The 16459-nt window shown below is 34.9% G+C and overlaps 1 protein-coding gene across 1 annotated transcript in view; it reads left to right on the top strand.

Moving 5' to 3' along the window:
• The window catches only part of LOC132545961 (low-density lipoprotein receptor-related protein 1-like), a 171573-nt gene that overhangs the window by 151796 nt on the left and 3318 nt on the right, over positions 1–16459 (top strand). Inside the window, exons 67-80 of the mRNA XM_060209643.1 lie at positions 101–189; positions 1245–1466; positions 1826–2007; positions 2182–2399; positions 2636–2839; positions 3208–3427; positions 4169–4270; positions 9432–9607; positions 10228–10377; positions 10866–10977; positions 11759–11884; positions 12564–12728; positions 12972–13098; positions 13509–13511. Coding sequence (XP_060065626.1) covers positions 101–189; positions 1245–1466; positions 1826–2007; positions 2182–2399; positions 2636–2839; positions 3208–3427; positions 4169–4270; positions 9432–9607; positions 10228–10377; positions 10866–10977; positions 11759–11884; positions 12564–12728; positions 12972–13098; positions 13509–13511 — 2096 coding nt within the window. The remainder of the gene's footprint in view (positions 1–100; positions 190–1244; positions 1467–1825; positions 2008–2181; positions 2400–2635; positions 2840–3207; positions 3428–4168; positions 4271–9431; positions 9608–10227; positions 10378–10865; positions 10978–11758; positions 11885–12563; positions 12729–12971; positions 13099–13508; positions 13512–16459) is intronic.

Raw genomic sequence — 16459 nt, 5'->3', positions numbered from 1 at the left:
GTATCATCCCTATATCAGGTCCCAAGCCCCAGTTACTGATTGTATCATCTCTGTATTAGGTCCCAAGCCCCAGTTACTGATTGTATCATCTCTGTATTAGGTCCCAAGCCCCAGTTACTGATTGCCCATGAGACACAGCTGATCCAGTCTGACATTGGATATGGTGGACAACAGCAATCTCTTTTGTCGGTAAGTATATGAAAGGGGCGGTAATTATGTTAAATCTAGGAGTACTTCTATGTCAAAGTGTTTAAAAAACAAAAGAAGCCAAACTGAGAGGACAACCATTCTACTGAGTCACACCAAAATGGTTTTTATTTATCTAAAGTAGGAAATGTGTAAACATATGTTGTCATCATGATGCCTGTGTGAACCCTTCATTTTAATTAAAGGGAGGTAATCCATAGCTATCAATACGATACATAAGCATAAAGTAATTACAGTCAACATTATGTTGAAAATGGCTGGAATAATATGTGTTATTTAACATTCCAATAGACATTTTTACGATACATTTGCGGTACATGAAGCCACCTTAAAAATTGAAGATGATGTGATTACTGTTTATTGTGCAGAGAATACCATTCATTGCAATCCCTAAAATATCAGGGATAGCTTGGAGCTGACATCTACACTTAAGTTTTGAACCTCTGAAGTTAAACATTACATCATTGACCTTCAAACTTCATCTGATCTATATATATGACCTTTAGCCTTCAATCTTTTGAATATTAGAATGAAAAGGACAAACATTATATCTTTATAACTATGATCTGATCTATATATATGACTTTTAGCCTTCAATCTTTTGAATATTAGAATGAAAAGGACAAACATTATATCTTTATAACTATGATCTGATCTATATATATGACTTTTAGCCTTCAATCTTTTGAATATTAGAATGAAAAGGACAAACATTATATCTTTATAACTATGATCTGATCTATATATATGACTTTTAGCCTTCAATCTTTTGAATATTAGAATGAAAAGGACAAACATTATAGCTTTGACCTTCAACCTTTATCTGATCTATATATATGACCTTTAGCCTTCAATCTTTTGAATATTAGAATGAAAAGGACAAACATTATATCTTTATAACTATGATCTGATCTATATATATGACTTTTAGCCTTCAATCTTTTGAATATTAGAATGAAAAGGACAAACATTATATCTTTATAACTATGATCTGATCTATGTCTATGACCTTTAGCCTTCAATTTTTTAAATATTAGAGTGAAAAGGACAAAATTATGTCAATTGACGTGGATATGACCCAACCATCACTGCAATCTTCTACACAATGGACAGCTTTCATCATTAGCCATGATAAAACACTCAAGAAAATGGCTATCAATGCTAACTGGGCTAGAATCAGCACCCCAAACAAGAAGACCAAGCCGACAAACGGTCGTGTACGCCGCAGCATAGATCTGAAGGCCCAAACACCAGTCCAGGTATACTGTTAAATAAGATCTGTTGCTATTGTATGTTGATTAACTTCACAAAGGATCCAAGCTTATATCTATAATATCAACATATCAGCTGTTTATCAGTTGGTTGGCAATTGATTTTTTCATGCTCATCTTGGGGTTCGGGTTTCTACGTATTAATCATTTTTAGTCACAAGAGACCATGATTTTTTCAACCATTAAATCGTGTGAATCTGCTATAAAGCAAAACTGACTTCAACCTATTTCTTGACTAATGTTTGCCTATTCTTAAAATTTAGCATTGTGCAAAGTTTCTAGTTCACCTATTCAGTTTTAGCACTCTTGTCCTTAATTTTCATCCCTGTAATAACCTTTATTTTTAGTTTGTGAATCTGGTGGCTGACCCTCAGGGTATTGCTGTTGACTGGGTGGGAAAACGAATCTACTGGACTGATGCAGGAACTCGCACTGTGGAAATGACAGATTATGATGGGGCACGTAAGATCACTGTGGTAAACTCTGGACTGGATCAGCCTTACTCTATCGCTGTGGCTCCGGAGGCAGGGTAAATGATATCCCAAACATATTAATACATCAACTAGTCAGAACTCAATTAAAACAGATCAACCCAGTACAACTTTGGTTTGGTCATCAATATCCTTAGATAAGTCAAAAGTATGTTACAAAAAGGTTTTTAGGTCAGTCAGTTAGATTTTAACCAGTCTACAATCTATTGCAGGAAATTGTTTTGGGCAGACAGAGGATTTCCACCAAAGATTGAAACATCAAATCTAGATGGTAGTGGACGGAAAGACCTGGTTAAAGATGACATAATTTGGCCGAACGGCCTGGCCATTGACCACGCTAACCATCGACTCTACTGGACAGACACAAAGAAACATACCATAGAAACCATTGGTCTCCATGGCGAAGACCGACAAGTTGTCAAGCAATTCAGTGGTAATGAAAGAAATAATTCTGTAACAGAAAAAAGATATTTCTAGCAGTGTTAGAAGGATTTTCATCTGTGTTTATATTGGGTATGAATTGTTGTAATCTCCATGTTATGATCATAAATTGTGAGTGTTTTCTTTCCTCACAACATGATCTTGAGCGTAATTTAGAAATCTTTGTTGTGTGGAGCTTGACAATTTTAAAGATGAAGTGTTTTGTAGAATCTGACAATAATTAAGATCTATTTGTTACAGCGATCGAGGACCCTCCCTACATGCTGGATGTATTTGAAGATTACCTGTATGTTACATTGTATCGGTCACACGAAATCATTCGTATCCATAAATTTGGTACAAAATTTATGAACAGCACCGTTCTACTGAGTAATGTGACATTTATCGGTGACATCATCATCCTCCAGCCAATCAAACAGAAGAACTCCAGTAAGTAACTAGTTTCATTGTCATGCTATTCAGGCATAAAATCTCGTAATAAGTAATTGAAGGAGTAAAATTATATGGATTTATGAATCGTGGTTACGTATAGAGGTTGTCAGATGATACATTGGTAATACATTAGCCTTCCATGTGTGTAATCCTTGATTCCGTGATCGGACATTTAAAGGTACGGGTCACCTTCACAACTGTGTGGGTATTTCCTTGTGTACCCGGGTTTCCTTCCACCTGAAGACCTCCTGGAAGCTTCAGTATGCACCACTATAGTGATTAAAGCTATGAACTTTAATTAAATGATAGATATGTAATATTTATGTGATGGATATAATCAGTGAGAGTTTCATTGTTGATTTCAGTTATAAATTACTGCCAGTCTAACAGTACCCATGATGGGCCTTGTCCTGCAGCATTTTGTATTAACATGCCACAACAGAAAACACCCAAATACAAGTGCTTATGTTCCAATGATGCCGTGTTTGAGGACGAGAAGTGTAGTTTTAAGAAATCTTGTGAGGAGGGATATTGTAAAAATGGTGGTAGTTGCCATTTACAGCCGAATGGAAAATCAAAGTGCAGGTATGTAATAGTAAATCAAAGTGCAGGTATGTAAGAGTAAATCAAAGTGCAGGTATGTAAGAGTAAATCAAAGTGCAGGTATGTAATAGTAAATCAAAGTGCAGGTACGTAAGAGTAAATCAAAGTGCAGGTATGTAAGAGTAAATCAAAGTGCAGGTATGTAAGAGTAAATCAAAGTGCAGGTATGTAATAGTAAATCAAAGTGCAGGTATGTAAGAGTAAATCAAAGTGCAGGTATGTAAGAGTAAATCAAAGTGCAGGTAATTATCAGAAAATTAAGGTGCAGGTACATAACAGAAAGTGCTGGTACATACAGGTGTGAACAGTTATAGTTTTATATATTTTAAGTCCAATGGCGCTTCAGTTACATCTTCTAAAAAAAAACAAAAAATCTTACTTTGAACTGTTGAACAATGTTTTCTGTCCTGATGCTGACTTTGAAAACACAAAGTGAACAGTTGATAGGTGAATCATGGAATGTTTCATTAATACGACTTGACTCCTGTCGTACTTTTCATCGTCTTCTTATAATATGCTTAGTCTACCTGCAATAAAAAGAATTCTTGTTGAGCTAGCTTCTTAGGGTTATCATCATCTGTATTGAAGAAAAATGATCAAATATGCTGTAATTTATAAATTTAAAGATACTGTGTACATGTAATTTGTCAAGTACCTGTAAATACAAATATGTACCTGAATATAATCTGTGCTACCTGTTAACGAGTATTTATTTACATGTAGCTGCCCTTCTGGAGTAGCAGGAGAACGCTGTGACAAGTGTGGCAGTAACTACTGTCAGAATGGTGGTCAATGTATAGCCACAACTCCCACACTTTCCTGCAAGTAAGTCATTTTCAAAATTACATATACCTCATCAAAATCACACAATATCACCTCCATCAAGGTCACAAATACCCTCCTATTATCACGAATGCCTCACCAGTGTAAAGTAGCAAGTATTTCAACAAGGTCACAAATACTTTCCCAAGGTCACAAGCACCACACCAAAGTCACAGATACCTTATCAATATCACAAGTACCACACCAAAGTCATACCTGCAATATTTTTCTGATGTCCTAGTACTTTATTAAGGTCATAACTACTTCTACAATGACATTAGGACTTTATGAAGGTCACAAATAACACCCCAAGGTCACAAATATTTCCTCAAGGTCACTTGCACTTTACCAAGGTCACATATGCTTTACAAATGTCAATAAATACAAGATTATATGTTCATTTGTAACTTAATTTAGGTCACCAGGTCATCACCAAAATCACAAGCAACTTCACTATGATTACAAATATCTCACCAAGGTCACCATTGATTCTCCAAGGTCAAAAGGATTCAAGGTCACAAACTTTTCACAAAGATTAAATGTACTCACATGATCACAGATTCCTTTTCTTCTCCTTGGTCATAAGTACATACTAAGGTCATAAGTAGCTTGGTACATACTAAGGTCATAAGTAGCTTGGTACATACTAAGGTCATAAGTAGCTTCATCTTGGTCACAAGTGTACTATTTGGCCAGTTCTTTAACTGGTGTCATAAATACCTTACAGAAATCACATGCACTTCATGGTCACAAGTTCTTGACTTTGTAGTTGGGCAAAACTAATGAAATATTTTACCATCCTAACACTTTCAAGAATAACTGTTTAGACTGGAAACAGCAACTAATTATGATTTGCCTCACAGAAGTCAAGGTCACAGACAAGAACATATTGTTATACACCTAGAACACAGCTTGCTTAAAAAGTTTGAATTTTCTGTTGATAACAATGCACTGTATTAAGGTGCTCTACTTTTGAACATACATGTCCTTGACCTGTTAACATCAGTACTCATTAAGCATCAGTTTTCATAATCAATAATTCATTAACTTAAATTCTTTAACTAGGTACTTTAATGTTGCATACTTGAATTGTCTGCATGGTTTCATTTTAACTGTCGTAACTCCATTGTTTAAATCAGTAGCATTGTTGTAAGCTCCCTCCATTTGCTTTGCTTTCAGTAACTGTCTTCGCTAAATACAGGTTACAAATTGCAAAATGAAATTGAGAAAATATTGTTATAGCATTTAAATATGGAATTTAATAAGCAGTTTTTCAAACCTTATTTGAAAAAAATGTTTATTAAATTTCTAATTTTACAGACTATTTTGATCTCACTTTTTAAAATTTAAGAACTTTCAGTGATTTTTGGCTAACCATGGTTAAGAAACTTATTTAAAAATCAAATCCACGAGAATCTGTATTTAGGTGTGATTGCTTACATCGTCACCATCATGTGCAAGCATTCTTATCATTTCAGCTGTACCGGAGGATTCACCGGCCCTCGCTGTGCCACTGCTGTTTGTAATGGTTATTGTGAAAATAATGGCCAATGCTCCATGCAAAATGGAAATCCAAAATGCTTGTATGTATTTTGGATGGGACTTTGGAAGTCCATGTTTTAAGATTTATCCCTGAAACACTTTCCATAAATTTCAAAATTTAAAAACAACTTCTGCAGCAGCAAATTTGCTTGAAATGTTATGAATGAAGAATGATATGAAGCTTTTTATTCCTGATAATCTGAGGGTTTGTCAAAATGATTTTATTATCTATAAATCTGTTCACATTAACGTTATGTCAAATCATCTTCTCACATAAACATAATGTCTAATTATCTTCTCACATAAACATAATGTCTAATTATCTTCTCACATAAACATAATATCAAATTATTTTACATAAATGTAATGTCTAACATAGACATTTTGTAACATGACTGTCTTACATAAACATAATGTAGATGTATATATGGTATATTTTTAAAACAAGTCGAGTTGTGTCAATTTATAAATACATAAACGAAATATATCAGATATTGTCCTTATGAAGCAAAGCTGACAGGTGCCAACAATTTCCTAAATTGTACATATTTATTCTAAATAAGGTTTGAAAATACAAAGTTGCAGACATCCATTTTAAGATCATATGCATTTAGTTGTTTCTATACCTGATCAGCTTGCTGAGGTCATTTAATGTAAGATTTTGTGATGCAGAACAAATTCTTACATATTTGTTTGCCTCTAGCATGTTGTGACACTTCACATTGTCTCATACCATTCCGTGGCTTGCTTTGATATGTCCTGGGAGTTATAATTCAAATTTTTTAATTTCCAACATTTTTTTTTTTGTAAATGACTCGAATTTCAAACTTAGTCTGGTTTAAAACCACACTTAATTTCTGTTTTATGATTTGTTTGTGCATTCAAAACAAACAACCAGAGAAAATAACAACATATATCTGTATTTTTCAATTTTAACAAATTTTATTGCTTAAAAATTCTATGTTTTAAGGTAGGAAAAAAAGAATCTACTTACATTTAAATAATATTAAGTCCAGAGAGTTTCCAGAGATACATAGTTATTTTTGCTGTACATAGCTTGTGAAACATTACTGTGATTCTGTTAAGTTATGATTGTTGAAGTCTAGCAGATTCCATGAAATATTCAAATAATCCCTATGTAAATTTTTCTCCGGTAATTACCTTAAGCTGATCAAATATCAGCTAGATAATTTTTCCCTGAAACAGAGATCCGGTTATTCTTTCCAAGTAAACTTTGATGTTTTAATTTTGACACCAAGTCTCATCATCAGTTGCAAAATACGTTCTTTGCATACTAATATTTTTGTTCCACTCGTCTACCTGAACTCTTGCTACAGATAACAATATTTTGTTTATATGTGTTTGTTGTCTTGGTATTCTGCTCTATTTGTCCTGTTTTATTTGAGCTTTTTTTACTAAAAAAAAAAAAAAAATAGAAAATAAATTTGTGAATAGATATCAATAAATAATTATTTTATACAAATTTCACATATGCTTGGGTGTTTAATATATTCTTTGGTAAATAGCACACAGTTAATGATACAAAATAAATCCACCACGAGAATTACTGATATTGCAGTATATGTTAATTACAGATCTGTAACAAGGTGTAGAATTTAAGTTCCTATCTCTGTCATCCTTTTCTCCCACACATTATAAGCACATTCCCATGTTTGCTATCTTCCCTGGTATTGCTTTGATATGTCAATTTGATATCTTCAAATTTTTTAATTTCCAATTTGATATCTAGTTTCCAATTTAGTCTGGTTTAAAACCACACTTTGATTTCTGTTTTATGATTTGTTTGTGCATTCAAAACAAACAACCAGAGAAAATAACAACATATTTCTGTATTTTTCAATTTTAACAAATTTTATTGCTTAAAAATTTATCTTTTAAGGTAGGAAAAAAAGATATCTACTTACATTTAAATAATATTAACTATGTCCCAAGTTTGATATCTAGTGCCATTTTTGTCTTGTAACTATGTCTTGTGAATTTGATATCTGTTCAATTTTGTTGTAATTATGTTACAATTTGATATCTTCACCAATTTATCTATGTAAATTTTTCCCAATTTGATATCTGATCAAATATCAGCTTGTAATTTTGTCCCAAACAGATATCTAGTGTTATTCTTTCCAAGTAAACTTTGATGTTTTAATTTTGACACCAATTTGATATCAGTCAAAATTTACGTTCTTTGCATACTAATATTTTTGTTCCAATTTGATATCTAGTGCCAATTTAACTCTTGTACATGATAACAATATTTTGATTATATGTGTTTTTGTCTTGTATTATGTCTCTATTTGTCCTGTTTTATTTGAGCTTTTTTTAACTAAAAAAAAAAAAAAAAATGTCCCAAATGATATCTAGTGCAATAAATAATTATTTTATACAAATTTCAAATTTGATATCTGTTTCAATATATTCTTGTAAATATGTCACACAGTTTGATATCTGTCACCAATTTACTGATATTGCAGATATCTAGTGTTAATTAACTATGTCCCAATTTGATATCAAGGTGTCAATTTTGTCTTGTATCTATGTCAATTTGATATCTGTCACACAATTTAAGCACATTCCCAATTTGATATCTTGCCAATTTGTATTGTAACTATGTCCCAATTTGATATCTAGTGCCAATTTAGTCTTGTAACTATGTCCCAATTTGATATCTAGTGCCAATTTAGTCTTGTAACTATGTCCCAATTTGATATCTAGTGCCAATTTAGTCTTGTAACTATGTCCCAATTTGATATCTAGTGCCAATTTAGTCTTGTAACTATGTCCCAATTTGATATCTAGTGCCAATTTAGTCTTGTAACTATGTCCCAATTTGATATCTAGTGCCAATTTAGTCTTGTAACTATGTCCCAATTTGATATCTAGTGCCAATTTAGTCTTGTAACTATGTCCCAATTTGATATCTAGTGCCAATTTAGTCTTGTAACTATGTCCCAATTTGATATCTAGTGCCAATTTAGTCTTGTAACTATGTCCCAATTTGATATCTAGTGCCAATTTAGTCTTGTAACTATGTCCCAATTTGATATCTAGTGCCAATTTAGTCTTGTAACTATGTCCCGATTTGATATCTATTACCAATTTTGTCTTGTTACTATGTCCCAATTTGATAGCTATTACCAATTCTGTCTTGTAATTATGTTACAATTTGATATCTATCACCAATTTTGTCCTATAACTATGTTCCAATTTGATATCTGTCACCAATTTAGTCTTGTAACTATGTCCCAATTTGATATCTAGTGCCAATTTAGTCTTGTAACTATGTCCCAATTTGATATCTAGTGCCAATTTAGTCTTGTAACTATGTCCCGATTCGATATCTGTCACCAATTTTGTCTTGTAACTATGTCCCGATTCGATATCTGTCACCAGTAAAGTCTTGTAACTATGTCCCGATTCGATATCTGTCACCAATTTTGTCTTGTAACTATGTTCCAATTTGATATCTATTACCAATTGTGTTGCATATTACTAGACACATTGAAACAATACATAGATAAACAATACATCAGAATAACTTGGAAAGTAATTTGTTAAATCTTACTTATGGACTGCTGTTTTAGTTATTGTTTTGTTTGGTGTGCAGGTGTCGCCATGGCTTCAAAGGTCCTAGATGTGAAAGCTGTACAGAAGACAGCTGTCAGAATGGTGGAACATGCCAGATTGTGGACGGTCAAGTGTCGTGTTTATGTAGTCAGGGATTTAGTGGAAACATGTGTGAAACTGTAGCCAACTCCTGTGCTGATTACTGCCAGAATGGAGGTAGGGGAGAAAAGTCATCCATGTGTGTTTGATAAACTAATAACTTCACACCAGTTAGGACTTCTGTGTATGTATGTGGATGTACTTGTATGTGTTAATGTTAATTGTTCTGTCTGCCGTCTGAAGGACATCATGTTTTCTAGGATGACCTATACATGCTCTCAGTTCTTCACTGCCATGATACTTGCTGATCTTTATCAGCTACTTTAATAATAACTCCTCTTTGTTGAGGTTGTTCAGGGTAATTACTTAGTGTTTGTCATTCTGTCAGTAGCAAATCAAGTAGTGTACAAAATATCTGATGAGCCCCTCAAACAATCAAAAGGATGGTCAGGGGACGCAGTGGTAACGCACTCGCCTTTCACCTAGCCGACCGGGGTTCGATTCCCGGAACGGATGTGAAAAGGTAAGGGGTCACATGCCCGACCACGTGAGTTTTCCCCGGGTACTCCGATTTCCTCCCACAATAGGACCCCTCGCACGCTTACATCCAGGCCAACAAGAGTGATTAGTATAAGTTGACATAACTTGTTTCGCAATTGTTGTAAAATAAATAAAGTTTATGTATAACAATTTGGTTCATACGAACACTGTACTATATCGTACAATTTTACCCACAGGCACATGTGAACCTAATACAAATGCTGTGGATGATAAGAACTCTGTGAAGTACATTTGTACCTGTCTTCCTGACTGGAGTGGGCAGCGCTGTGAACAACCTGCTCACTCGTGTTCTGGTTATTGTCAAAATGACGGTGTCTGCTACCTCGGTAAGTCATCATAGAGTCTGTTTTTCTCGCTTAAACATGAATTTTATTTAGACATGTACCCTACATCACTCAGCATCTAAGACAATATCTTTCTTAATTGTTGATAAAAATTAAAATTGCATTGCTGTGTTTGATCAAATGTTGTGATTTTGACATTGAACTTATTGTGTTCAACAGACCATGTAATTTTGACATTGTACATATTGTGTTCAACAGACCATGTAATTTTGACATTGTACATGTTGTGTTCAACAGACCATGTAATTTTAACATTGTATGCATTGTGTTCAACAGACCATGTAATTTTGGCATTGTACATATTGTGTTCAACAGACCATGTAATTCTGACATTGAACCTATTGTGTTAAACAGACCATGTAATTTTAACATTGTATGCATTGTGTTCAACAGACCATGTAATTTTGACATTGTACATATTTTTTAACAGATCATATAATTTTAACATTGTATGCATTGTGTTTGATCAGATCAGGGAAAGCCTACCTGTAACTGTACAGGGGTGTACGGAGGGGACACGTGTGAGACTTGTCAGTGTAAGGAAGGACAGGGATCTTGTCAAAATGGCGTGGCTATCTGCGTGTAAGTCCAGCTGATTTAAATTGCCTTCTGCATAACTGTAATAAGTCACTAGAACTGTTATAATTCTGTGTTACTAGATCTAGGATAATACTTCTGTGTTACTAGATCTAGGATAATACTTCTGTGTTACTAGATCTAGGATAATAATTCTGTGTTACTAGATCTAGGATAATACTTCTGTGTTACTAGATCTAGGATAATAATTCTCTGTTACTAGATCTAGGATAATAATTCTGTGTTACTAGATCAAGGATAATACTTCTGTGTTACTAGATCTAGGATAATAATTCTCTGTTACTAGATCTAGGATAATAATTCTGTGTTACTAGATCTAGGATAATAATTCTGTGTTACTAGATCTAGGATAATAATTCTGTGTTACTAGATCTAGGATAATAATTCTGTGTTACTAAATGAAGGCTGATAATTCTGTGTTACTAAATCGAGGCTGATAATTCTGTGTTACTAAATGAAGGCTGATAATTCTGTGTTACTAAATCGAGGCTGATAATTCTGTGTTACTAAATCGAGGCTGATAATTCTGTCTTACTAAATCGAGGCTGATAATTCTGTGTTACTAAATGAAGGCTGATAATTCTGTGTTACTAAATCGAGGCTGATAATTCTGTGTTACTAAATGAAGGCTGATAATTCTGTGTTACTAAATGAAGGCTGATAATTCTGTGTTACTAAATCGAGGCTGATAATTCTGTGTTACTAAATGAAGGCTGATAACTTTGTGTTACTAAGCTAATATGAGTATGATATTTGACTTTGACAGATGTGGGGATCTGTGGAAAGGCAACCTTTGTGATGAGAGTATCTGTGATACTGACTGCTCCAACGGTGGCCAATGTCAGGACTGTAAACTTGACAACCACCATGTTGCGTCCTGTAACAGCTGTTTGTAAGTATTCTATCTGTAAATCAGCATGTTACTAGTTCTGAGGTGTAATTCTGTACCTAAATACTGTACATGTGTCACAGAAAGTGATTAATGAGAATTTCTCTCGGTCGTAAATTGTTTCCTAGTTAACGGGTCTGCAGGGGATATAAATTGGGCACTGTTCAGGTGTCTGTTCCTGGAGATTTTCCATGCTATGGCTTGAAAACCATTTAACTTATATCTATAAAAAAATTGCACTGGTATCAAGCTAGCGTGTAAGTTGTGTGTTTTTGGTTGTTTCTGATGATTTATCATTGCTATTTCTCTGTTACCATGGAAATATATACTAGTCAGAAATTTAAAATTGCTTTTTTACTAGCTTATCTGGGCATGCACCTCCATAACTGTTTAACCAACCTCTACAAACATTTTTATACATATCAGACTGGTGGTTTAGAGCTGTCTCTTATATTTGGTGAGATTTCATTTTGGACAGGTTCTCTTTTACCATGGAAACAAAGTGTGAGGAATAATGCCATGCTTTGTGGCTCCTTGTTCTCGAAGTTATGTACCAGGTAGTGAAAATTAAAGTGATTAGGAAAATTGGGTATTAAATTCTAAATGAAAATAAAATGTTATTTAGTACATCTGTACTTACATCATGTAGCTTGACCTGTTATCGTTGTTGCCATGGTTACAGATGTAGTCCAGGTTTCCATGGCGATCGTTGTGAGAAAAGTGCAGAGAAACAACACCAGCAACACGAAGACAGTGTCCTGCTATCTACTATCATCCCAATCATCGCTGCTGTCCTCATCCTCATCATCATCATCATTGTTATTATTCTTGTTGCACGCAAGAAGAGGTAACATTATTTATATCTGTTAACTATACCTTCCTCTGTATTAATTAGATGAAATGTGTTATTTAACTGTGAAGCTGCAAAAGAACATGGCCGCAAGTCATTGAATAATATGACTTTCTTGATGATATTTTCACAAAAGTAAAATCAGGCACATTTATATAATCAGGTAATTTAATAAAAAAAATAGCTCTGATTACAACCAGTTGATTCACAACTGATGTCTATCATGTGTACCTTTGACAGAGATCAGTTTAAGCATCAACGGATGGTGAGCAATTCTAACTTAGAGGTAGCGAATCCTATCTACCTGGCGCAGGCTCAGGAAGGTGACATGGCACCTATGCAGGTGTATGATGAAGAAGGAGATGATGTAAGTGGCAATTCCTGTAGATTATTTACTATTGAGTTGCTGTCTAGCTTTGTATTTGTTGAATTTTTCAGCTTTGGGTTTAGATCTTTGTTGTAGGAATAGTCTGACTGTATAGAGAAAAAACCTTAAGAAGTTTGGACAGAAAAATATCGAGGAACGTTTATGAGAATAATTGTCTGTTATCTTCAATTAAAAATGCTGTCAGGCATCAAGTCAAAAACTTTTTTTTTTTTTTTAGATTTCCAACCAGGTATATCTTGTCACCTATTTTCATGATAGGCACTTAATTCTTGTTTATTTTGTCTGGGAATGAGTAGCATATATTCAAAATGTTGGTTTATTTTATTCCAATTGATTTGATCATGCAACACAAAATTTGCTTCTAGTATGTGTCTGTTTTGACATTTTAGCATGTCTTTTGTGATCAGAATGCATTTTATTTTAAACTAAAATCAAATTAGCTCAGTATTTTTGTTGCTTGCCACTTTTATTTGGGAAAAACAAAACAAAACATCAAAATTGTTAAAATACCTAGATATACTTCCACCAACTCTACTTTTGTTTATTCTCGAGAAATGATAAAATAAGAAGTGTTGTCTGGGAAAACTCTCCTGAAAAGAAAATATTGTATAGCTGATAACTTTTATGGATCAAAAGTTCTGTAAATTTCTAATGGACGGTCAAATTATGTTTTCACAAGGGGAAATTTTGCACTGTGGATGTACAAGAACATCTCATATACAGGTCTCATCATCTCATAAATTAAATTTTTGTGGTCATATTAAGGTACTGTAGAATAGTGAAAATATCATCCCCTTGAAAATAACTGATAATGTGGAAATTATTTTAGTGGTTTCCTGCTAGTTTTTGATTCAAATTATTCCATTCTAAATAAATTTAGTTCAAAAGTGTATAGAAAGTCAACATCAGACATACATTTATTATAAGGTCATTGAAAAGAAAAATTTCTTTAGAATTTTTTTTTTTTTTTAATCCCAACAAAATATTTAGAAGTTTAAACATATTTTGCTGTATTTAATGTGTCTTAATAGAAACCAAAGGAAGGGGAAAAGGTAAGCATGGGTGTTGTGTAGCTGTTGTTATAGTTACATTTGTGATATATATATATATATATATAACTGTTGTCATGGTTACATGTGTTGTACAAATCAGAGTAAGACCAAACAAATTCATCGTAATGTTTTTTTTCTTTAGCCATGCTTATTTGTATTATGTTTAAATGTTATTTTTTGTTTTATTTTATATATGATTTTTGCAAAATAGTTTTCTAAAACTGTCTTTTGATGTTGACTGCAGATTCAACTGTGCACTTAGTAACTACTGTCATATATTTATTACTTAATGATAAACAGACAAAATTCCATAGAAGTCTTTGATCCATCAGACACATAAAGGCTTATAGAATATGGAGGTACATGAAACTACATACAAGTGCAGGTTATACACATTTGTTTAGGTTTAAATATAGGGATATCTACAACAGTTATTGCACATTGATATTTCACCCACTTGGGTAGGTACTTATATAGGCCACACCTATTGTAGGATCCCACAACTGTTCTACCCACTCGGGTAGGTACTTACATTGGCCACACCTATTGTAGGATCCTACAACTGTTCTACCCACTTGGGTAGGTACTTATATAGGCCACACCTATTGTAGGATCCCACAACTGTTCTACCCACTTGGGTAGGTACTTATATAGGCCACACCTATTGTAGGATCCCACAACTGTTCTACCCACTTGGGTAGGTACTTATATAGGCCACACCTATTGTAGGATCCCACAACTGTTCTACCCACTTGGGTAGGTACTTATATAGGCCACACCTATTGTAGGATCCCACAACTGTTCTACCCACTTGGGTAGGTACTTATATAGGCCACACCTATTGTAGGATCCCACAACTGTTCTACCCACTTGGGTAGGTACTTATATAGGCCACACCTATTGTAGGATCCCACAACTGTTCTACCCACTTGGGTAGGTACTTATATAGGCCACACCTATTGTAGGATCCCACAACTGTTCTACCCACTTGGGTAGGTACTTATATAGGCCACACCTATTGTAGGATCCCACAACTGTTCTACCCACTTGGGTAGGTACTTATATAGGCCACACCTATTGTAGGATCCCACAACTGTTCTACCCACTAGGGTAGGTACTTACATTGGCCACACCTATTGTAGGATCCCACAACTGTTCTACCCACTTGGGTAGGTACTTATATAGGCCACACCTATTGTAGGATCCCACAACTGTTCTACCCACTCGGGTAGGTACTTATATAGGCCACACCTATTGTAGGATCCCACAACTGTTCTACCCACTTGGGTAGGTACTTACATTGACCACACCTATTGTAGGATCCTACAACTGTTCTACCCACTTGGGTAGGTACTTACATTGGCCACACCTATTGTAGGATCCTACAACTGTTCTACCCACTTGGGTAGGTACTTATATTGGCCACACCTATTGTAGGATCCCACAACTGTTCTACCCACTTGGGTAGGTACTTACATTGGCCACACCTATTGTAGGATCCCACAACTGTTCTACCCACTCGGGTAGGTACTTACATTGGCCACACCTATTGTAGGATCCCACAACTGTTCTACCCACTCGGGTAGGTACTTACATTGGCCACACCTATTGTAGGATCCCACAACTGTTCTACCCACTCGGGTAGGTACTTACATTGGCCACACCTATTGTAGGATCCCACAATAGGCTGTTCTGTTCTACCCACTTGGGTAGGTACTTACATTGGCCACACCTATTGTAGGATCCTACAACTGTTCTACCCACTTGGGTAGGTACTTATATTGGCCACACCTATTGTAGGATCCCACAACTGTTCTACCCACTTGGGTAGGTACTTACATTGGCCACACATATTGTAGGATCCCACAACTGTTCTACCCACTTGGGTAGGTACTTATATAGGCCACACCTATTGTAGGATCCCACAACTGTTCTACCCACTTGGGTAGGTACTTATATAGGCCACACCTATTGTAGGATCCCACAACTGTTCTACCCACTTGGGTAGGTACTTACATTGGCCACACCTATTGTAGGATCCTACAACTGTTCTACCCACTTGGGTAGGTACTTACATTGGCCACACCTATTGTAGGATCCCACAACTGTTCTACCTACTCGGGTAGGTACTTACATTGGCCACACCTATTGTAGGATCCCACAACTGTTCTACCCACTTGGGTAGGTACTTACATTGGCCACACCTATTGTAGGATCCCACAACTGTTCTACCCACTCGGGTAGGTACTTACATTGGCCACACCTATTGTAGGATCCCACAACTGTTC

The sequence above is a fragment of the Ylistrum balloti genome, unplaced genomic scaffold (genome assembly GCF_031769215.1).
Source record: "Ylistrum balloti isolate Yb309-2 unplaced genomic scaffold, AGI_CSIRO_Ybal_v1 Utg369868, whole genome shotgun sequence".
Lineage (NCBI taxonomy): Eukaryota > Metazoa > Mollusca > Bivalvia > Pectinida > Pectinidae > Ylistrum > Ylistrum balloti.
This window is presented reverse-complemented; position numbering and strand designations above follow the sequence as displayed.